This window comes from Sander lucioperca, chromosome 22 (assembly GCF_008315115.2).
Source record: "Sander lucioperca isolate FBNREF2018 chromosome 22, SLUC_FBN_1.2, whole genome shotgun sequence".
In the NCBI taxonomy this organism is placed as follows: domain Eukaryota; kingdom Metazoa; phylum Chordata; class Actinopteri; order Perciformes; family Percidae; genus Sander; species Sander lucioperca.
Genome location: NC_050194.1, coordinates 12,386,858 through 12,411,472, shown reverse-complemented (window position 1 = coordinate 12,411,472; position 24,615 = coordinate 12,386,858). Strand labels below are relative to the sequence as shown.

The window sequence follows — 24,615 nt, the reverse complement described above, 5'->3', positions numbered from 1 at the left end:
TTAAATAATAGATATTGTCTGACCAGGGTGTACATCTTTGCCAGCTCCAGTCTGTTTAGTCGATTACAGGCCTATGAATATGAATACCACTACCGATATATAAACCTTCCAGGCCATACAGTGCAATTTAACTGAAAAAGGTTTTATTATAGGAACTTTTCAAAGTATAGGAACAATGTATTGTAATGTAAAACAGATTGATTCACATGTGTTCAGTAAAAATCGACTCACAAGTTATCAAAAATATCTGAAAAATGCTTTACAGAGATATGACTTTTGACACTGAGAGGATACTTACAGTTAATACATTAATTGAATAAAAACAAAATGCATTGTACCTAATGCATGTAAACCACATAATCATGTCTGGGGATATATCTATAATAAACAGCACATTCAAAGCCAAATTTAGATATAAAATTTAGCTCAAAGGCGATAATCTGTATTCATCAATTCTGCAGTTGTGAAATTAATCCAGGATTGAAGGTAAAATACAAGAGCTGCATTCAATAAATAAAAAACATTCTTTTGCAGATCATACAGGTTATTTGTGTTCAACTTTTTGAAAAAATAGGGTGAAGATTCAGTAGAATTTAGTAGGTCTAGTGTGTATCTGTATGCACTACCACTGCATTAGATTGAAAGATTGTTTACATCTATGTGAACATGGCCATTAATATATCAAAGCTCTACAATTAGAGCCTCTAGTGTCGATTCCTTCACTTGGTCCTCAGTCACAATGGAAATTTGCACTCAAAATTTGGGTTTTTGAGGTAGGAGACATCCTGTCTCAATGAGTATGGAAGATTTTAAACAACCTCATGCCGTCTTGGTGTAGCGATCTCCCTCCCCCGTCTCTTCTGTCTTCGCTTCACAGTGCTCGTCCATGCACGTGATAATCAAGTGCCTTATATTACATGTGATTACTGTGCTCATTTTACCAATGTGATTTGTGTTGCTAACTGACGCTAACTGCACAGTCGTTACCGGTCTGAGAAAGTTCAGACTCTTGCATATTTATGCACTTGAAAATGTGGATTCTTTATACAATAATACATTCATAATATATGAAAATATATTATATTGTTTAACAAAATAAAAAAAAATCATCAGTAAGATCAATTTAAGATACATTTATGTCCTCCTCCACTTCGTCCTCCTCCTTCACACCTTGCCTGCTGTCACCACGACCCATGTGTACACCCATCTCTTTTTGCAGGGACTCTAGGCTGGCTTGGCTAACATAGTACCTGACGTTCTGTGACGGCAAAATCCTTTGGAGCTCCTCCAGCTTACGGTAGGCCTGGAGAAAAAAGACGGAAAGGAGAGCAGTAAATCTGGAGACATCAACTGACAATCAAGATGATTTGACAATTAAAACTTTCTTTCACAGGATGCAGATATTTTCTTTAACCAAAGTGTCATTTCACGTAATAAAAAAGCTAGACAAAAATGATAGTCACCACTTGGAAGTTGCCTTGCTGACAGTGGTGCTCCACCAGGAAACCAAATGCATCTCCAATCCTGACAGCAGGGTCCAACTCCGGCTCCTCCAGCAGAGCTTCACATAACCGCACCGCCTCATCAGCATCCTCCGTATACAACCTGCAGACAAAAGCTCAAAACATCAGATGAAGATCACAGCCACACAAATAACAAAACTTCCCACAAAAATGTCTGTTTTGGAGGAAAAATAAGGTACTTATTAAGATACAAAAAAGAACAAATAGGAGTTGTATTCTTACCTGCGTGCGTGGACAAACTTCTTGATTAGCGTGACTCTATGCTGCAGGTCAGCCAGTCTTACTTCCTGTTGTCCAGTTGAAGAGTCCTTTGCTTTTGAGAGGCACTTGAACGCCTCAGTCAAAGCATCTAGAGCCTTTTCATAGTTCTGGTAATCATCAATCTCAACCTTAACAATGGTAAACAAGAGCAGCAAGCATACACTGTGTTATTTGAAAAAAAGGTATTTTGCCTGGATTATTCTCTATTCAAGTTACAACTAGAAGAACTGGACGTAGAATAACCTAATGATTACATTTTCTAATGATCCTACTGAATATGCTTGTTGTTATTTAAGACCACCGTCCTAAATTTAACAGACTTCTTTTGAAATGCTTATTGTCAATTCATAACCAGACAAATACCAATAATAAACGTCATGAAATGGATGGAAATCTTGTATGGGGTTTTGCTCTACCTGAGCACAGGCTTCATAAAAGCCAGCCAGCAGGTCCGGTGCCCTGCCTTTAGTGTAGAAACCAATGATTGTCTTCAAGATCTCTGGATTTTTCCGCCAGTCCAGAGACTGGAGGTAGTTGGCGGCCATGATGAAAAGCTCCTTCTGACGACAAACATTGGCGAAGAATACTATTTTCTCTGTGTCGCCTGACTTTAGCAGGGCCCTCATGGCCTGTTTAAAAAAAAGACACATTCAAACATTATTACGGTCATATTTTAACTTGCAGGTGCATGTATTTGTGTGTGCGTGTATTGCACATGCCACATGACATCATGACAGAGCAGATGGAGTAATCCCTTGTCCTCTCACCCAGATACTTACAAGTTCTAAGCTTGCAGAGAATCCATATAGTGTTTACTACACACACCACAGTATTACCTTGGGCTTGTTGCCCGCCTGTGTGTATTTCTTGGTGGCCAGGTGGTAATTGCCCTGACGCATGCAGCAGTCCGCTATCCTCTCCAGCAGCTCCTTTCGGGCCTCTTCAGACAAGTCTTTTGAATCAGTTACGGTCATTCTCTCTGCCAGCTCCTCTGTGATGGTTAAGCTCTGGGTCACACACAACTCCAAGGCTTGATGGTACTTCGTTCATACACACATGAAAAGACACACATATACTGTAAGTACGCACATGTGAACTAATATGTTCATGTATGGGTGATGAAGTGTCACAAACAGGTACCTTCTTGGCTGCTACCAGTAACTCCACAGCCTTCTCATACTGGGAATGCGTGATAAAGAAGTCAGAGCAGCGGGCCAGTAGGGCTGGGTCAGAGTACTCATTCAGATCCTCAGCAATCAGCTGAAGTGCAGAAAACTGCTGGGTGGCAAAGGCCAACTCTAGAGCTTTGGAGACGTAACCAGCCTACAGTGGAGAAAATTAGCAGAAAAAAAAAAACATACAGCTGTAACAATAATTTCCCCCTGGCTTTAAATATTTGGCTCAATACTGCCCCCTCGTGGAATGATTTAGAAGGCATCAACCTGAATGTAACCTCAGACATTTGTGCAATGTAATTGACAAAAGGTTTTATTATAGGAACTTTTTAATGTATAACTGAAATTTGTGAGGGACCTTGTGGAACAGTGCGACAGCTCGGTCCATGTGGGTGCCTTTCTCCTCGTAGTAACAGGCAGCCTCCATCATGTCCTCAGCATTACTCAGTAGAGCCAGGTTCATCAGCTGGTCATCCAGACCATTCTCCTGTTTAGACACAATACACATGTCAACAAGCCACTGAGAGAAAGACTGGAGCACAGCAACAACAATGAATGAACAAACATGTTAAGAAGATATAGAATACACAGCATTTTCGCCAACGAATACCATGATAAATAAAAGTCTTGATTCATAAATACCTGTATCTCGGGTATTAGTAAGAATGGGCAGAAAAATATACGGTGGAATGCTTTACCTTACAAAGTCGTATGGCATTGTTGTAGGCCTGGGCTCGTGTGTAGAAGTGGACAGCCTGTTTGATATCATCATGGCCCTCATAGTGTCTGGCCAGGTGGTATGACGCTGCCCTGTCACCTGTGTCATTGGCTATCTCAGATGCCTGGTATAATAAATAAATACATTCTCACATTTATGGACAGCTCACTATATCAATGTTATTACTGCATGTTTATTATTGCATGTTTCTTACTGCGATACAAATAGTGTATCTAGTGCAAATAATGAGATTTAAATCACTGTGGAATGCTGTCACTTCAAAACAATTAACATCTATATTTGAAATAAAGCTAATTTATCCAGTGCAATACCCATAATGAGTGATATTTTTTTCAATAAAAGATTACATGACACCCCGAATACAAACTGAGTCACCTTCTGAATGTTCCCCATGTAGCAGTGGACTCGAACCAGGGAGAGATAATCCTGGGCACATTCGTAAAAACGCAGCGCTGAATCCATGTCTGACTGGCTTTCCAGGTACTGGGCCCACCACTTATAGATGTTCCTGGATGGAGAAGATGATAGGACTGATGTTTAAATGCATATAGTATGCAAAATGTGTAATATGCTCTTCAAAATGACAAGGTTTTTACCATCAAGAGAAACTCTGGACTTACTTGTCTTTCATTTTGTTAACGTAGATCTCTAGAGACGACGTGTCATCCTGGAGCATTCTGGGCACTTCGACCCTGTGTGTGTCTGAATGCTCATAACTGTAACAACAAGGCTGACAATCACACTTTGTTTCCATGGTAAATTTGCCCTTACATAGAACGACACAAATACTTAAATTCAAAACTACTATATCATTGACATAAAACAACAGATTCTGTCTCACTATGTGAGGGCCAGGGTCTTGTCGCCAGTGGACTCCAGATATTTGGCATAATTGTAGTAGGTGGTGCGCAGATGGATGCGATCATGATTCTCTGCTGTTTCCAAAGCTTGCTGCCATTGGCCAGAAGCCTGGTAGAAATTGTTCAGCAGGTCATAACGCTGACAGCACTTGTACAACTTTTCTGCATCATCCTATTGAAGGACAGGAAAAAGATGATTGAAAAATAAATGCTTTTGGTCCCGTGGTCTTTGTGTGGTGCGCTGCATAGATCTAAAAAGAGGATGTGTTATTTGTAGCCAAAGGATGTGGCATTATGTTAGACAAGTTTTTGGGTTTATTTATGAACAACAGAAAAAATATCCTCTGGATGGATTTTATGATCTGGACTGAGGGGATGGCGTTTCTGCTTTCATTATCTTATATGTTCTCTATTGCATTGTCCATCTTGTCCGGGGTTTTCCCCCCGTTTTTGAATGTATGTTGTTTTTCTCGGACTAAAAATTATGACAGAAAGAATGGCTGAATAAAATAAAGTATAGTCCGTCATTAAATAAACATTCCATGTCATATTTTCGATTTTAAAAGCTGTAATGTAAAACGAAATAACAGCCAAACATGAATGAATAGAAAACGTATTCCATAAATAGGGCAGAGAAAAATGGGCACATTTATATTAGCTTGATTGTGAGTGAGGCATGTCCCATCGGTCATTTACACTACACTACTACACTACTAATCTCTTACCAGCATGCCGAGCTGAATGGCCAACATAGCCACTTGGGCTTCTGGTTCAGGCTCAGCCTCGGCCTCCTTCAGGGCTTTTGCTGCCCTGGCATTTCCCATATTCCCAAGGCACACACGCGCCACATCCAGCCGGCGGGTTTTCACACACATCCGTGCCATGTTTTCCCATACCGCTTTACTACAGAGAAAAGAGAAATGGATTGTTTGCAAGGGCAATATGTATCTCACGGCATTGGTATTTTATTATTCAACAGTGAATACAGTTACACACAATTATTTACAGTTTAGTTTAGGTCTGTATTTTAAGTCTAAACCCTCGCTGGCCAGACATCCAGTACTGAAGTATTGTTTCAACATTTATTTCATGATTAAAACAAATCCTGCACACAAACACTGATATAAGCATAGAGATACAAGAATGTATGCAGGAATTTAACCCAAAGCAAGAGGCGTGCTTTTCTAACTCTGTCTTTCCTTTTTTTTTTCCTTTTGTCTTGCTGACGTAAATCAGCCTCTCTACCCCCTTTTACTTCTGCTTCAATTCCAAATTTAAGATTCCACAGCCATCTGGTCTCTATTTGCGTCCACCTCCCTCCTCCTTGCTTTAGCTGATACAGATGTGGGCTGTTTATTAAAGTTGGCAACAGGAAATACCCCAAATCTTTAGAGGCCCTGCTAGAAGAGGGGGAATGGAGGACGAGTGAAGAAAAAGAAAGCCACAGCAGTAGCCAAAATCTTCCTCTATATGGTCACAGAAAACCAACCCTGACAATGAAATGTGAGCTACTTGCTGAGAAAAATAGAGCTAGCTGCACACAGGGCGGCAAGATCTAGAGAGCCAGAAAAGGAAAGACAAGAGAAGGAACAGGTCTACATTTGGCCCCTCTTCCCATCCTCTTTTCCTCTCAGGAAACACATCCTGTTGCTGGCTGACTGCGGCGGCCAATATGTTTGTTGCACACGAGAGAGAGGACTTTAGCAAACGCCCCCTGGGCTCCAGACAAAAGAATACACAACAGTGACGTCTAAGAGGGGGTCTTTTGGACACTCTCTCACAAAAACACACACACACACACACACACACATTTAAAGTGATCATGAAGGAGGGAGCTGTCTGTTTAAAGCCTGTTTAATGCTCTACAGTTGCAAACTGATGTCTCGGACTATGACGAACAGCAACTCCCCCACATTTCAACTCTGACCTCAAGGATTTGGAAAGAAACAGTGAGCGAGAGAGAGAGAGAGAGAGGGAAATACAGAAAGAAGCAGAAGGAGGTGCGTTAAAGGACATCTTGTTCCAGTCTGGCAGTGGGTTGAGAGACAGTCTTGGTAAGCCTCAGTAAAGCCACTGAGGAGTCAGCGCTGAGCAACACTGTCCTGAGAATCTATGCTTATTTGCATCTCTACTCTTCCGAAGGCAATGTGAAGTTGCTGAAGGGAAAGACAAGGAAAAAAAAAACAAAATAATCTGTTGCCTACACAGAGAAGCCAGCTGCACAAACAGGAGTCAGAGCAGTGCAATAAGCAACACACTGAAGAAGGAAAAGGAGAAGATAAAGAAAAGCAAGCAAGGAGCAAGATCCAAGAGTCAAGCTGCAGCCAGACGGAGCCAGGGGAATGGACCTAGGTGCCAGTTGGATTAATCCCCGTGTACCCGAAGTGCTGTCTGAGGAGGAGGGCTGAGGCTCTGCTGCAACGACAACCAACTCCTGAATGAGGATGAATGGAGATGTCCTTTAGCTAAGCCTCAAGACAACACTCTTGACAATTCCACCTCTGCGTGAGCTGGGACAGCACTCGCTAACAGCTGGAGGAGGAGGTGGTGGTGGTGGCGGAGGAGGTGGAGAGGAACCAGGGGGCCCGGAGCACTGCTGGTGCTACTGCCCAAGAGGAGAGGCAAGAGAGCGGGCAGGACTCTGCGGAGGATCAGGGGTCGGTGGAGGGACACGAGGGAGGGGGAGAGGTGGCGGGCGCCGGGCGTCGCATGGCCGTGCAGAGGCTAGTGGCGGCAGCGGTGGCGGTAGCCCTGCTGTCCCTGGTCCTAAATAATGTTGCAGCCTTCACCCCCAGCTGGGTACTGCAGGCCCTTGAGGACGGACGCAAGCGGAGTGTAGGACTATGGAGAATGTGCCCCAATGGTGGGGAAAGGGGCCGCGATGATCTCCAGGCTGGGAGAAGGGGGCATGGGACACAGAGGCAGTGCGAAAGTCTGGGATGGGGCTCTGACTATGCAGGCTACCAAGAATCCCGCAGCACTGTCAGATGTAAGTTTTTATGCTAGTTTTGATTTAAAGTGCAACATAACAATGTTATTTATGCAAGCTTTCTAAAAAAAAAAAAAAGAATATTAGCCAACTTCAAAGTGTCCTATCTCTTTCTCATCAGACTGGTTGACTGATTGATTGGTATATCTTCTGATTGGGTGCCAGAGATGGTAACTTTATCTCAAAACTTAAAACCAAAATACTCAACTGACTGGATTATCAACAACAACAGATCAACTTGTTATGCACAACATCCAAACACAATCCAACCCAAGCGCTTTGCTTTAGGTCAATAGCGGTCTGATGTATTAGTGTAAACAGTAGCACATGGCAGCCAGCCAATAATTTATAGTAGGCAATTCATTTTAAAGCCAAATGCATCTTTTTGTTGGGCAATCATGTTGCTGACATGGTTTAAACATATAAACCCTATCTGGATGAGTCAGAGTTGTTATGGATTTACCTGCTTTACTAAATTAAGCTCCATTGAGAAATTTTCATTCAAGAAAAAAGTCTGGCCAACTTTCCTGGGCACAATGGGCCTAATGCCTAATAACGTTAGACAAAGACGTGCCTCTCCATTGATTATAAATCTTGATCATGTCAATGTCACCTTGCTACAAATGTATACTATATTCCCCTTTAAGATCAAGACCTCTGATTTAGACTCAACCTAACTTGTCATGCGTATCCAATTAATGCATTTAGATCACAGTGCAGGAAAAATGACACAGCTCTTCTTCTGGTCCCTCAAGTGCAGTTTGACATGATGCGGGCGTGTAACCTGATGGCGACTGTGGCCCTGACTGCCGGTCAGCTGATCTTCCTTCTAGGCCTGATGGAGCTGCCCTTTATTACACAGGAATCACAGTGGTGGGAGGAGGCCATTGCAGCACTCTTCCAGCTAGCTAGTAAGTACCGGTGTTTCTACAACTTTGTTTGTTTGCATCAGCAGAAAGACAAGCCTCAGAGAAGCACCTTTCTGTTAAAGTATACTTCTATCCAACAAATTATGCACATCACATCACACAGAAAGAGAAAACCAGATGCTGCAGGGCAAAGTTCACATGCTCTCTGGTAGATTGCCAAAGAGAGGGGATAAAATCACATGGGGAGCTAGACTGGCTGACTCGCCTGCACTGAAGATCTGGGGCCAAATACTGCAGGAACACAGCAAAATGAAGCACACCTCTTTACGCAGTATCAAATAAACATGGATTTTTGGAAAATGACTGCTCAACTATATTTTTTACTAAATGTAAGTCCAAATCCATGGTAAATGTAGACAATGTACGTAAAATGTGATAAGTGCACAGTAGTGAAAGCTGTAACAATATTTGATCCTACTGTACTACTATCCATCATCATTTTCATTTAACCATGTTTTGCTGAAATCACAGTGTTTCAGATTTTGGCGTAGTATAAATAAACAAAATAAAATAACAGACCAGCCAAACTAAGTGAGAAACTAGGAAACCAGAAAACAGAAAGAGGGCCATCCTCGGGATAAATTAGCACAGAACATAATTAAGTGTAGTCATGGTAACAAACCCACTGCTTCACAACCAGCACCTATCCCACATCAAGAGCTGGCTGGTATGGCTTGTACCAGTGCCCCTGCAGAGGAAGTGTGTTGTGTTTTGTGCAGTGGTTCAGCCGGTTGGTATCATTGTGGCAGAGTGGCATGAAGGGGGTCTGCTCTGGGTCTAAATTTAGTCCTAGTCCAGAGTCCATGGGCCAGAGCTGCAGCGAGCCAGGGAGCGACTGTCGGGCGCCAGGATATCCCTGCTCAGGACGAGGAAATGTCTGTGACTACCTGTTATGCAAACCCCAGAGCTAAAGAAGGAAAAAGAGGGGAGGGGGAACGCACGGGAAAGACAGTTTCGACAGGGACTGTGTGTTTGTGTGTGCACTGGCAGGAGGGATTTGTGCAAGCATGCAGGTCTGTGTATGTCAGTGTGTGTGTGTGTGTGTGTGTGTGTGTGTGTGTATTGTGATTGAGTGTTTATAGTGTGTTTTGATACAGAAATGTCCTGTGGTACACACAACAGCAGGGCGGGAATTGCCTCTATCTAGATAAGATGGTCTAGCTTTTATGTCTGTGTTTACAAAATGTCCATGAGTCTTCGTTAGCGTCTTCGGCACGCATCGCAGCAGGGATGAGGGCTTTTATCTTCTAAGACCTTGGCGAGAGGATTGACACCTACCCAACGTTACCGTATTTTCCAACATTAGACAACACCACCAGCCAAACCTCAGTGACCAGGAACTCGTCTCACAACAGCATGATTAATAAAGACAATGGCAATATAAACATAAATCATTATCACCGACATGGCTGCTGGACACGTATAGCTGTTTTAGTAATACGTTCAATGATGACCGATGAGACTATGTCCGCAAATACCGTAGTAGTAACAATATGTAGTAACAATAGTGACAAAGTCTAAAAAGCAACAAAAAGTACACACCTATTTCCCTGACATCTAAATATAGTAATGCTCTCTGGAAAAAAATGGCATCTTTCAATTTTACTCTCTTACCATATATGGCCAACAAAGCTGCTGAGTCATAAGCTGACATGTATCTTGGCAACTGGGATGCAAATGGGATACTTCCAATGAAAAAGAGATTACTCAGGACTGGAGACTATTAAGAGTTTAACAGATAAAAATTACATGAGGCAATATGTATGCAATATTAGTGAATAGAATAGTAGAATGTGGGAAAATAAGTCTTACGTCATTGTGTTCCTATGCTTGTCAATATGGTTTTTCAATATATTTTACTTTTTTATCATTTCAGTTTTAATAGAATATGAACCTAAGCAGGAATTGAAAAAACAATTCCTATTCAAGAGCCATTTACTATTTTTTCCCCCCATGACTTTTAACCGTATCAGACGGTCTTCATTGGAGATGGAGCTGATTTTTCATAGAAATAGCTGTTTGGTAGTTTATAGTAGTTCATGTATTTTTTTTCCTAAGGTCAAGAATGACCTGCTAATGTGTAGAAGAATTAACTTTGAATTTAGATTTGACACGATTAGAAAATTATATAATTAAGTCAATTGACGAAATAATAATTGCTAACTATTATGACAACTAATTAGTTGTTTCAGCCATTTTTCAAGCAACAAGAGTCTACAACCACACTAGCGGCTCTGACAGTAAACCCAAGAATCAACAAATACGATTTGCCCTGATGATTGTACTAGATGACATTGCCATTCCTAGAGACACAACACTAGCATGGTTAAAAACAATGCCAGCTGTGGCTGGGTTAGCTCAGTTGGTAGAGCGGGCGCACATATGTAGAGGTTTATTCCTCGACGCGGTGGTCGTGGGTTCAACTCCGACCTGTAGCCCTTTGCTGCGTGTCATTCCCACTCTCTCTCACTTTTCATGTCTTCATCTGTCCTATCAAAATAAAGTTCGAAAATGCCCCGAAAAGATCATCTTAAAAAAAGATAGTAAACCGATAGTAAACTCAATACTTTGGGGATTTAGACTGCTGGTCAACAAAACAAGCAATATGATTTTATGGTTTCAGGGAATTTAATGGGCAAATATTTTACTATTGAATGAATCGATTAATAGTAGAGCTGCAAAGCTTAATCGATTAATCAGTTAGTTGTCAACTATTAATTCTCTGATTCCAGCTTCTTAATTGTGAATGTTTTCTAGTTTCTTTACTCCTCTATGACAGTACACTAAATACATTTGAATTGTGGACAAAACAAGATATTTGAGGACATCACCTTGGGCTTTAGAAAACACTAATCAACTTTTTTCACCATTTTCTGACATTTTGTAGACCAAACAAGTTATCCATTAATCGAGAAAATATTCAACAGATTAATCGTAAATGAAAATAATCGTTAGTTGCAGCACTAATTAATAGAGAAAATAATTGTCAGATTCGTCAGAAATATAAGCTGTCTTCAATAAGAAAAAAAGGCTGCAAAAATACATTAATAATGGCTTCCCTTTACTAAATTCATTCAAGGGGCCTCATTTTCCAACTACAGACAGTTTCTTTTTTACCATTCAGTAATCCATTCCCTATTCCTACGTTAGACCTCCCCCACAGAGTCAGTGAATGGGCTTCAGCTCTCAATGAATGGAGATATTTTTACCCATCACACTCTTTCTGAGGAATGTTTTCATTTTCAGACGTGCCAAAATGCTCAGCTATTGCAAGCAGACTGTGGGATAACAATATCCAGTTCCATTCAGTGATATCTCAGTGGTTTTGGCAGGCCCAGGCTGAAAGCACAATATCGGTCGTATCACCCACGGACACAACTCTGGAATGTGTTTTCTGAATGGACACAGCCCTAACATGTCAAAAGTCATGACCACGGGCCATGTCCCTCTGAGATGCACATTATCATTTCTGTTGATTTTGAGGAATTGCCAACTGTGGGACTCAATTCAGATCTGTTAAATGTGGCTCAGGAAGGAGCCTAACTTTTCCCAGAAAGCTGTGGCTCAGGAGATTCCTGCTAATAAGGGAGGCACAAAGGTTTGAGCAAGACATCCAGGCAGGCTAGTCACTAATCAATTATGTGCCCTTTAAGAATGAACCAAGACATAACTATTTGGAAAGAAAACAAACCAGCGAAATTAATTTCCAAGCGCTGACCTTAAGATAAGACTCTGAGACAGATCATGTCAAATGTCCAGCAAATATATTAACCTAGAAGCTTAGGGCGTGGAGAGGAGAGAAGGAAGGAAGGATGGAAAGAGGAAGAAGGGGAAGGAAGTTTGAAAGATAAGTCTGTGCCAAAAAAGAGGTTCACACAGCACACCCTGACTGGAACCTGGACAGGAGATTATTCATTTTCTTGGATAAGGAGCCAGACAGGTTAAACATGAACAGATTGAGCAAGCATTCTTATGCGTACACATGGTGGTAGACACGCAATGATACACAGACACAATTATCCACATCCTCACTTAAAACAATGATATACGTCTTACTGTGAGGTAGGGAAAGAATATAAATGAACTCCTCCCTTGGTGCCGCTGACTGCTTCAGGAAACGGACTGATTCATATCCTAAAGCACCAACATCCATATTTCCAGTGATTATTTTTGGTCCCTGTATTTATACCACTGTGGATGTGGCAAGTTTTCAGACATGTATTCAATGCTGTAAATGAGGAATTGATGGAGGGATACTTAAACAGCGCCCATAGCTGTGGGCTTCCATACACAACTCTTAAGAATAAGGAAAGGTGTGGGCTATGGAGGCGGTAACTAACTTTCCACAGATAACGTCGATAAAACAAAGTTGAGATCAAAGAAACAGCATGGAATTAAAGGCTGTGGCTTTTTACCTTCACATGCAAACAGGAGTTCCTCATTGCGTGACTAGCTATGAATCAAAGAAAATAGGATAAAACATCTCAAAGGCTTTTCTGCACATAAATTCATGCTCTGATATTTTTACGCTATTGAGAACTTTGATCTCAAGATCTCAGAAGTTCTTCCTAGGAGGAAACAGATTTCCAAATTCAAAGGCTGCACACAGAGCTCCCGCTGAACTGTGAAATACAATGCTACAGGGATGGAAGTCTAAATGTGAGCATGTGGGATTCCAAAAAGAGGTTCACTTGCCACGCACTCTGTTTCTTTACTGTAACTTTAAAGTGCGGCTTCCCGAATACCATAGAAATACTAAGCTAGAAATAGTAAAATAAATACATACATAGTCACAGAAAAGAAAATATTCTTCAGAACAGTTTTTTTCTCCTTGCTCTGCCTAAAGAACATTTTCTTTTTCTGTGACCAGTTTTTAGATGTTGCTACATGAGAATGGCGGTGCATTTTCACTGACTGAAAACTTTTCTCTCTGTGCTCATGTACAGGTTTCGTGCTGGTGATTGGACTTGTGACCTTCTACAGGATCGGGCCCTACACACACTTGTCCTACTCCTGCTACTTGGACATAGCTGCTTGCCTGCTAGCCACGATGGCTGCGGCCATGCTCATCTGGAACATTTTACATCGCCGCGATGACTGCCTTGCACCTCGAGTTATAATCATCAGTCGCTCACTGACATCACCTTTCCACCCACGCCTGGACAATGACTATGTGGAGTCGCCTTGTTGAGCCAAGTGACTTCATAAGCCAAGCAAAAAAAGGACAACAGACAACTCTGACAAGACTGTGCTCTCAGCGTTTCATGTTTTACTCCAGCTAGGAGCCTCCAATGTCACATTCAAGAGAAGAGGGAATTCATGTGGCCCTACAACAGCTGGACTAACATGTACCTGCATTTGTAAAACTCTATATTTTACAACTTCTCCCACCATAAACAAAGATATCAGAATTTTTGAGTTTGCTGCTCAGTGCACAAAAGTCACAGAATTAACTAAAATGTATGTATAAAGCAGCCCTAAACTACCAAACACATTCAAAACCGTATGATATTTCATTTATTCATGCTTGGGTGAGCTGATTTGTAGCTATATATGGAATTTGGACGAGGACTGTCTTATATGAAACATCCTGCTTATTCAAAGATCAAGCTGGAACTTGACCTGTTTTGTTATATGTGCACTTATTAAGTGGCCTCCTGCATAATTATAAATTGGAAATTATAAAGGATGTTGAAAACGTAACACCAGAATACCTCATATTTGTTTTCATTCATTTTGAGCTTATTACAATTATAATACATTTTAATATTAATGATATATGTTGCAAGTAAGTAAACTAACAAGGTAAAAGCAAGAGTCACTCTGCCTTTTTGGTTGGGCTTACCCAACTCAGTGACAATATTTTATTTTAAAACAGCCAATGAGGTGATATTTTGATCAAATAAACGCACCTACTGAAAAGAGGAAATATTTTCACTCTAACTCTCTTTAAATTAGTCATAGCCACATTAATATTTTTCCTCTTGAACAAATGAAAATAAAAAGAGAAATGACCTGCCAATTAATGTATGTGAATTTCTTTTAAGCAGTATTTGTTAAACTGATGGTAACTAATGTTTTGGTGATGTACTGCATTTTGAAAACACATTTCAATACTTATTTTTCACGATGCTTTCTCTGCTCGCTTGTGGTACATACTGTATACTTAAATTAATATAATGTAATTGTATAAAGAACAGTGCTATCACTAGTACTAGTATTATTGTATTACTTCTGCAAGAACTCCAGGCCATCTGTGGGTCTTCCACAGCGCCAAACATAGTGGCACATTAAAATAATAATTTATCATATCAATTCAATAAATGTATTGGTAAATATTCAAACACAGTGGTGGTGGTGGTTGTTGTTGTTGTTGTTGTTGTTGTTGTTGTTGTTGTTTCCGTGTTTTGGTGTCCAACACCACACCTGACAAATGGACAACACAGAACTTCATTAATTAAAATTTTTGAAAATGACAGATTTGACAAAATTTGTATTAGATTAACCTTTAGCAAACTTTAATGATTGTATCTGTGATTTTTTAAAGTCAAGGTTCTGGAGTTTTTGACATTATATCACAGCAGTGATATACAGTATTGTGCAAGATACAGTGCAATTAAAAAGTATAAATATAGTGCAAGCATGTGCTGACAAAATGCATTTTGATTATTGAGCTTAAAAAGGTCCATATAGCTTAAAAAACCAAAAACAAATATCCAAATCCTAAAATTGAAAACCTGTTGTTAAGAGTCTACAGTGCTGCTCATGAGTATTGGAACCCCTGACTAAAAAGAGGAATAAAAATCTTTTGGAAATTGATCTTAATGCCTTAATTGAAAAAATTAGGAAAAATTCAACCTTTGAGAACAGCAATTTTCTTTGTGAATGAATAATGTATTGCAAATAAATAAATGTTCTTCCTTAAAATACAGGGGGCATAAGTATAGACACCCCTATGTTAAATTCTCTAGGTATGGTGAAGGGTATGTGATGATGTGGGGCTATTTTAATTCCAAAGGTCAAGGGAATTTTATCAGGATACATAGTATCCTGGATCCATGAAATAACTGGCCTTTAAAAATAAAAATCGGCCTGCCTCTATGGGAATTTAACATAGGGGTATGTATAATGATGCCCCCTGTATTTTAAGGAAGAACATTTATTTATTTACAATACATTATTCATTGACAAAGAAAATTGGTGTTCTCAAAGGTTGGATTTTTCCTAAGTTTTTCAATCAAGGCATTAAGATCAATTTCCAAAAGATTTTTATTCCTCTTTTTAGTCAACTTTAGCATGGGTTCCAATACTCATGAGCAGCACTGTATATGGACTGCCATTTGATCGATAGCACAGTATAACAAACACTAAATAGAAATATCTACATTTTATACAATTCTAATATTTGCTTCAGGAAACAGGATTAACTTCTTTGAAGAATGACATACCAACAGCGAAAAAGAACTGTAAAAGTTTCATGCAGTGAATTACATACTTTCCTATGACAAATGGTATACACTGAGAGCATCAGGGCCACATGTACCACAGCCAATGATGATGACTACAACATCATCCATCAGTCTCTGTTTCACCCCTGAACACTTCCTTGGGTGTTTTTGTTCCTGATGGAAATGGCTTTTAAATAGCAAATGCAGTGGCAAAAAGAGAGTAGGAGAAGGCTTGCATTCATGTGGGCAGATAACCCTGCAGTATGTCACCTAAAGTCAAGGACAAAATGAATGAGAGGAAGTAGCACAGTCTGCACTGAATAAAGACATTCCAACCTGTATCTGACATGCTGCATTGGAAGAGTGACATTTATACTGAGAATATCTGTTTTGGATAAAGTGAATTATAACTGTCATAATGTTTTCTACTTGATTCAGAACATCCAAGGATGAGGCTGAGTAAAGCCCTGTGTACTAACTAGATGAAATAAGCTGGGATCCTGGATCGGGAGCCAGTCTCTGACTCAAGTATGAGAGTTTTTGTCAATTCAATGATCTGCACCACAGAGACAAGTCCCAGAAGGTACAGGTTACTGCTGCAGGAAATGCATATTCCTGTGGGTGGAGATATGCAGGAATCAAACACAATACCGATCTTTAAAAAAAAGACCAGCAATAAAAATAGCCATCAATGAGGAACTTAGTAAAGCTGTCATCATGCCTATTAAACTCTCTGGAATATCCGGGCAGTAGGATATGCTATTTTCCCATTGGTTTGTTTTTATGTTATATTTGTACGTGCGAAAGCAACACAGCAGAATTCAGACTAAGTGCCCTGAATCACGTATTCTGCTAAAGATAATATCAGATCTTTGCTGAAATCACATATACATTCCCCAACACACACACACACACACACACACACACACACACAGGAACAGACACGCACATCCTTTTAGTGACCTGATTCAATGTTTGCAAGAATGGAAAGGGCACTCCTTTTGGCCCAAACTGGCAGGGGGACCTAATGTGTGTGTGTGTGTGTGTGTGTGTGTGTGTGTGTGTGTGTGTGTGTGTGTGTGTGTGTGTGTGTGTGTGTGTGTCACAGTGTGTCACAGTGTGTTTAGAAACATACATCCCCTCCAAACACACCCGCACACTAACAGAAACAGTCACATATATACACAATGAAGAGTTCCTTCCCTGAGCACTGACACAGAAAAAGTCCTTAATCATGTCCTGTGTTTAAAATACTATTTCATGTACTTACATGAACTAATAAAAGTCATGCTCTGGTGGATCTAATTTGATTATAGCATGATACGATACACTGAAAGACAAACTGTGGGGTTTAGTTATATTATGGAATTCTGCATATACAGTATATAAAATGTACGGTATTTCTTTACATTTACATATCAAGTGCATGTTTTGTTGGCGTAACACTTTAAAGAAAATAACAAAATAGGCTGTGTTAAGCCTTGATCACCAGTCTTATATGACTTATAGAGAGAATAACTAAATGAAGCTTGCTAAACTATTGTGGTAGTTTTCCTCCATGTTGTTGACCTTGCAGTCAAAGGTGCTGAATGAAATGAGTGGTGAAGAACAGCAAGAGGCCACAATGCTACATTCTCAAGCAATTACAGCTCTCCCACTGCAAACCATTGTTGAGCATTCTAAGAAGAGTCAAGGCCATTGTAGCAACAATGCTATCCTTAGCCTTTGAACTAAAACCCTTGTGGAAAGGGCTGCTGGGAGAAGTGATGACAGCGATCAAACAAGGGCATGCCATCCTGCACGTCTCCTCTCTTTGAGTTGACACGTGCAATGATGTCACATACTGATGCCTTACCTCTTGATGAGCTTGATAGACTTGAAGGCTTCGTCCATATCGCCAATGGTCAGGTAGAAGCTGAAGTTGACCATGGCGTCACGGGTGGCCTTCTCACAGTTCTCCAGCCCCACAAAGTCTCTGAGAGCTCGCCTGGACACCATATGGGGGAACTGGGCAGCTGAACCCCTCAATGGCTGAGTCTGCTGTGGAGGTGCTGATGTTGGTGCCAAAATCTCTGCTGACCCTGAGTCTCTCTCACCGGGCTGAGGAGGGGTGGCCAGGTAGAAAAACATGGTGTTACGATTTGATAAACATGCGATTCACAGCCAGTAAACAAATGCAGCATGTTAGGTAAGGTATGGTCATTATTAGTAAAAGTAAAATGCAAAATCCTGGGGACAACATGGGTTTTGGGAATCGGTAAGACAACAACAAAGCATCACAGAACAAATCTATTCATCAAGACAAGGTGGATGGGAACTGGACACAGCACAGTGACATCTAAATATTTCAGGGGTGCACTTGTGCTGCTGATCTTGGAGCCAATACTTTTTTATTTTAATTTTTAGCTTAAAGGCAGCACAAGGCATACACAGCCACAGTTGTTGGGAGTCAAGAACACTGAAGCTTTCTGAACAGAGTGTAGGGGACAGACACTTACTTCTGGTAAAAAGACACCCCCCCTCCGAAATAATAGCTGGGGGTGTGTAAGACCAAACAAACAGAGTTCCACATAAGCAAAGTGATGGTGCAAACAAAAAAAACAAGGGGTATGTTAAAGAAAACTCAAGATTTGAAACAGCCAGCACGCAACTTTTCCAGATGCTGTTTGAGAACCCACACACACACACACACACACACACACACACACACAGAAAAGACAACACACAAGCAGAACAGAGTGTTCTCCGTCCTCACCTTGCAGCTGAAATAATAGTAGGGCACATCCAGAGCGAGGAGCGCCTGCAGGCCTGAAGATTTTGGGTAGCAGTCGTGTAGGAGGAGCCCATGCTCCTGCGTACAGAAGAGTGTCACTACCAACACGTCCACCTGAGCAGAAGGAAGGCAAGACACTGTCAAAACTACTTTAAATTGACTTTGCATTTATTGCAATCATTATCAATCATCTAAGATAAATGCATAGATCAACATATGTCTTTTTGGTTCTCAAATATATTCAAATCATACTCTAGCACCAGTCGTGTTTTGCTGATAGAGCTGTACAGGACTATCTCAATGTTAAGAAGCAGTCTTTACCGCATCCAAGAAACTAGTTGATGCGGATTCAGAGCTGATCGGCACCGTCTCACAGACAAAAAGACGAGGTTCACTCTCATCCCAGAAGTGAAATACAGGGCAGCGACTGCTGAGCTCTGTCCCCTGAAACTGATGCCTGAAACACAGTATATGTAGGATAAGACAACCAAAGGAGAGAACTCTATACGGGTAGAATACAAATATACAAATACAGTTAAAACCTACTTTTCACTTTCTTCTCGCTGTAAGATACCACTGGACGGTCTGCCAACAAAGAAGTCAAAGTGTGTCACCGTGTCCATCTCGACGTCATAAAAGTAAACTTTGTGATCCGGTCGCCCGTTAACCTGAGAGAAAGAGTTACATACAGCTCAGTTAAGACAAATATTGACATAAAATGATAACATTTTAAGATACTGACATATTGAATATAAGTCTAAGCTCTCAAAAACACATATATAAAAAGGAGTGAGTAAGTGTTGTCCATTCACCTGAGAGATTAGGATGCTGACTTGGCTGCCGTTGGCATTACATTTGACCGACCTCAGGGCTCCCAGATTAGCAATCTGGTCAGCCAGGTTCTTAGCACTGCAGTGAGCTTTGGCATCTCTATAAAGACATGCAGTAAGACTGGCATTGTTGGAGAAAAAAGTACTTGGAACATAGAAATTGTCAATGAAGAGACATATACAATACATGGCAGTTAGCTGGCTTTCTTTTTTTTTAAGATTATTTTTTGGGCATTTTAGGCTTTTATTTATATAGGACAGCTGAAGACATGAAGGGGGAGAGAGGGGGGGTATGACATGCAGAATAGGGCCGCAGGGCGGAGTCGAACCTGCGGCCGCTGTGTCGAGGAGTAAACTTATATATATGGACCTGCTCTACCAGGTGAGCTACCCAGGCGCCCCTGGCTTTGTTTTTACTACTTTTTTTTAATTGAAGGAAGCCAGAACTGAAGTGAAACCAACATCCACATTAACATTATACCTTCGGGAGAGGTCAAAGACTCTAATGTGTGCTGTGTCTGTGCCAACCACCAGGTAAGACTGACACACACTGAGTAGTACAGGGTTGCCCTCTGACTTGGAGAAGGTCAGCAGCTGCTTCACTGTGCCCTAAAGAAAAGGGAGAAAAAAGATGGTTCAACAATTTATAGTGACAAATACCACTTGCCTGTGTGTTTAGAATCAATTATAATTCAGCAGTAAAACAAAAAAACACCCAGCTTGCTCAAACATTTGTCACATCTCTGTGTTGAGTGAATATTGGATAGTAACTTCAGGGTGGGACAACAGACCTGTGGCGTGCGAATCTGGACCCTGTTAGGTTCCACAGTGTAGAGGTTCTCAAAATGTACAGCTACGATATGGGAGTCACAAGGAAACGATCCTGGGAAATCAGCAAGAGGGTAGGTGGAGAAAGAACGGTTTAAAAAATGGAGGACAAACGCACAAGTTTGCAAATGAAGGAAGTGGATGGAGTACAGGGGAATCGGTGCAGTTTCTTCTTTTCCACATCCATAAAATGTTGTTTGGTCTGTTCAGTGGGCTTTTGCTTAAAGCTATAGTGCGTAGTTTCTGTCGCCCACATGAGGAATTCTAAGTAATGACAACACCACTGTTGTTGCATCCACATGACACAAGCCTTCCCACGCACCCCCACCCCTCCTCCACGCAGTTGCTTGTAGCCAAGGAGGACACACTTGAGTTCCTGCGAGCGAAAGTCGCTGGACGACAACAATTTCTAAACACAGCCATGCTGAGAAATACAGAGAGCTGACAGTCTTAATTAGCTTTGTAGCAACTCATTTGGCAATGGCTTGAATGTAACGGATGTTCATTAATATCAAAAAGTTACGCGCTAAAGCTTTAAGTCGTGTACCTGTATTGCGAAGAACTGTCCCCGAAAGCTCATATACAGTGACCTGCTTGCCACTCCAGACTGTCACAGAATCCTGTTGGTATGACAACACGCATCCAGTTACCATGATATCATTTACATTTTTACTTGTCTTCATGGGCAAACCTTTGTAGAGGCATTCATTGTCTTTTCTTACAGAGAAATAGTCTTAAGTACAGAGAAATATCACTTCTTCCCCTTCTCAACTCCACACTCACATTAGTAACACAAACTCCCTTGATGTGTATGTCAGACTGCAGAGTCAGGTGCGCTCCTGTGGTGAACTGAGTGATGCTGAGCTGGGTTGGGGTGAGCTGCACTGCTGCCACCTGCTGGCTGAAGTGGGCCGACATCACATGCTCACTCAGGATCAGCACCGTGTTCGAATTGTTGGCCGCTAGCAGATTCAGACTCGAGCCCCACTGAAATGGAAGGTCTGAGTGAACTTTCCCAGTAGAATACTACACATATGATGTCATTTTTACATTTTTTGTATTATATAATTCCACATAACTTATTTCCATGTGATAATATCACGTTCTGTTAAAAAAAAACGCTAGTCCAGACAGTACCTGTAGCTGAATGACATTTCCTTCTATTTCTGTGGGCGTCTGTAGCTTCCACTGGGCCTTGGTATCCCCTCTGCTGCCGCCTGGCTGCACCACCATCTTCCACATTGCTATGCGCCCATGGCTGGTACCAGCTGCCAAGATTTCTGGGGAGGCCACAACATTATACAAAAGCAATGAGGCTTCACAAAGTTTGCAACAAGCGGTAACACATTGTGGTAATGAAGGTTTATGTGTAATCAGTCTACTCAAGGTTTGAGAATGTGATAAACTAAAAGATCTTGAAACTACCAAGTCCACAGGAATGTGAAGAAAAAAACAGCACCTTATACTGTTCACACTATGGGAAATATATTTTGCAGTTACCTTTTCCAGCACAGTATGAGACACAGTTCATCATCTCTCCTTTCTCAAACCCCAGAGTCTCGTCGAGAGGTAAAACATAGTTGTCATCTCCGTCGAGGTCCCACAGCCTAAAAAAAATAACACATTCAAGTTTAAAATGGAAATGTACAGTATGTGTGTACAAACAGTATGTGTACACTGACCTGATAACCTGTTCCCCTGTCGCTGTGATGAGGAGGCCATTCTCTGTCCAGATAATGTCTACATTCAGCCCAGTCTTGCTGCTCAACTTAACCTGTCACAAAGAAACATGTTCACAAACCAAACTGATCTTGAGAAGAGAAATCCTCTCTGATGACTTTAGTATACCTTCATAACTTCCTGGGCTCCTCCCTCAGGTCCAAGAGTGTACTGTGACAACATCATGGTCTCTGTGATCACAGCAAGCAACTCTCTTTTCTCGAGGTAGAGCAGTTTCTTGATTTCGCCCTCCACACTGAGAAGTAGGCTTGTCTTACAATGCTCATCCACACTGTGGACCTTACCTACATACGAGGTACACATGGTTAACAAGATGTAAGATAACCATTGCCTCATAGCACAACAGAGATCTGACAGGGTTGTAGATCAATAACAATACTCTTTGATGCATTTTTTACATTGAAAAAGGAAGGACAAACTGCTAAAGTGGGCTTGATGTTTTTCTCTTGAATTGAAAAATGTGGTTTTAAGAAAACATGCTCACAAAAATACTTTAAGACAGCAATATACTTAAAATGCTGAACACAACAAAAAAATTAACTCTTACCATCTACAGTGCTGACGTAGAATGTGAGTCCCTCCTGTGGGCCCATCTTGAGAGGTGCTCCCTTCCAGCTGAACATGTCCAGAGCACTCTCATCACCACTAACTGATGCTCGGGCTAGCATTGCTACATCGCTGTAACATGAGTTAGGTTCTACTATCAGCAACGCAGCGTTCAGATCAAGAGGGCATAGTGATATCACAATGTTTTGAATATTATCTCACTGCCAAGAAGAATAGCTAACTCTGAGCATCGCATCTTGTTTACTTACTCCCCAGGCGAGGCCGGTCTGAAGATGCAGCAAGTTAGAGGTTTGTTGTATTCATGCTTCACAAGATGGTTTCCTTGAAGTCTCCCACGAGCATCTACCTTCCATACTGCTAGCGCTCCAGTCTGTCAAATAATTACACTATATTTATGTGGTTCTATAAGAAGAAATGTGAAGTTTTAATGGTTTCAGATTGCATCTGCGCACGTAATTTATCCAGTTTATGTCTTGATTAAACCTGCCAAGGCTTGTGCCAAATATGCCATGTTGGTAATCCAACCATGGTCCAAGTATTGTCAGAAAAATGCATGTTTATTATGTATGAAAATCAGGTCCACCAGCATATCCAGCAGCTTTGAATGCATTGGTACGTATGTTGACATGACATGCACATACAGTATATATGCAAGAGTGTTTGTGTATACAGTCACTGCAATACACTCACCTGATCACCAGTAACCAAGCGGCTGCCAGAGCTACTCCACTCCAGCAGTGTGATGCAGGCTGCATGTGTGCTTGGAAGGACTGTTTGATCTCCAGCAGGGTGTGTCAGCAGCACTACCTCTCCATTCTCCCAGCCTAGTGCCAACACTGGCTTTGTGGGATGCCAGCGCAGCACTGTGGGCTGGTAAGGACGTTCTAAATGGCAGTTCTCCACATACTCTCCCTGCATATGGACAGGAATGAAGTATGCAAACTTTGTTAAGTATGCTGTTATTAATAATATCCACACACGGAATATTAGTGGATATAACAAAGTGGTCTTTCTTTGTTTTTCTCTCGTTCATCTGCAAAGCCCAGTGTTTACCTGCTGCAGGTAGAGATCTACAATTCCGCCAGTGGTGGGGCTGCTTGAGGCCACAGCCAGTACAGGAAGAGCTGAGTGCCAGGTCAACTGAGAGGGCACACCATTGCTTTCAGGGGCCTCAATACGGTGGTCAAAATACACCGCCATGCCCCCACTGCTCCTCTCTGGATTTGAGAAAAGAAACAGGGAATGGGAGCTAGGTGGAGCCTCCAATATTTTACATGGTTATTCATATGTATTCTTGGATTTTACGTTTTTGTATTTCTTGTGCAGCATATTGTCCCTTTTCCAGCTACTTAACTGTCTAGCTAATTCGTGTTGTAAAAGCTCGGTAATCACTAGCTAGTTCGCTCTTGAACGTACCCTCAAATAGCATTCAATGACTCCAAATGTATAATTTCACTTAGCTATGTTAATGTAACGTTAACGTTGTTTGACTTAGTTAGCGTTAGTGCACTTATGAGTAGATATAAACATAGCTTTAACTTAGCTATGGATTTGTCATAATAGTTAGCACTATCAGCTACCATTAACCTTATGTGACTAATGATTAAGTTAGCTTTAGCTGGTGACAGAAGCTAAGCTAGGTAAGCGAGCCAAAGTTAGCATTCATTGCTAGTCCTCGCTACCGTAGAATGTAGTTCACCGTTCTGTTAAATTATATGAAGACCAACCTCACTGTCGTTTGCTTCAGGTAAATGTTACTTTAGCTAGTTGTTTAATCTCGAAACAACTTAAACATCGACCGTCACTTCCAGTGTTGTTGTGTAGCCTCCTGTGTGTGAGCAAAAAGCGTCTCTTACAGTTGCCCCTGACAACTTCGAAGGCGGGACAGGAGGAGGGGTTACGGAAAATAACGAACACGCGCGAGTTGTTGTCGAAAGTCGTGTTAAAGCGAGA

The 24,615-nt window shown here is 41.2% G+C and overlaps 2 protein-coding genes across 3 annotated transcripts; one reads left to right on the top strand and one right to left on the bottom strand.

The window, feature by feature from the left end:
* Positions 1 to 780: 780 nt before the first annotated feature.
* Positions 781 to 24,545, bottom strand: ift140 (intraflagellar transport 140 homolog (Chlamydomonas)). 2 transcript variants are annotated; one of them, XM_031291308.2, is made up of 31 exons: positions 24,390 to 24,545; positions 23,716 to 23,879; positions 23,353 to 23,574; positions 22,911 to 23,032; positions 22,643 to 22,773; positions 22,204 to 22,379; positions 22,038 to 22,129; positions 21,856 to 21,962; positions 21,493 to 21,635; positions 21,139 to 21,342; positions 20,903 to 20,975; positions 20,319 to 20,410; positions 20,009 to 20,136; positions 19,510 to 19,627; positions 19,244 to 19,365; positions 19,019 to 19,154; positions 18,680 to 18,811; positions 18,423 to 18,458; positions 17,780 to 18,024; positions 5,284 to 5,461; positions 4,540 to 4,730; positions 4,319 to 4,414; positions 4,074 to 4,206; positions 3,658 to 3,801; positions 3,318 to 3,446; positions 2,925 to 3,107; positions 2,621 to 2,824; positions 2,201 to 2,413; positions 1,746 to 1,912; positions 1,464 to 1,605; positions 781 to 1,303 (listed from the first exon to the last, which is right to left on the bottom strand). In XM_031291308.2, the coding sequence occupies exons 2-31, from the start codon at positions 23,860 to 23,862 to the stop codon at positions 1,124 to 1,126; spliced, it is 4,386 nt and encodes a 1,461-aa protein (XP_031147168.1). In that variant the 5' UTR covers positions 23,863 to 23,879; positions 24,390 to 24,545; the 3' UTR covers positions 781 to 1,123. The 2 variants fall into 2 exon arrangements, with proteins under 2 accessions (XP_031147168.1, XP_031147169.1); XM_031291309.2 differs by lacking the exon at positions 18,423 to 18,458.
* tmem204 (transmembrane protein 204) lies at positions 7,268 to 14,498 on the top strand. The gene is made up of 3 exons (XM_031291310.2): positions 7,268 to 7,547; positions 8,303 to 8,458; positions 13,423 to 14,498. The coding sequence occupies exons 1-3, from the start codon at positions 7,268 to 7,270 to the stop codon at positions 13,665 to 13,667; spliced, it is 681 nt and encodes a 226-aa protein (XP_031147170.1). The 3' UTR covers positions 13,668 to 14,498.
* Positions 24,546 to 24,615: the final 70 nt, after the last annotated feature.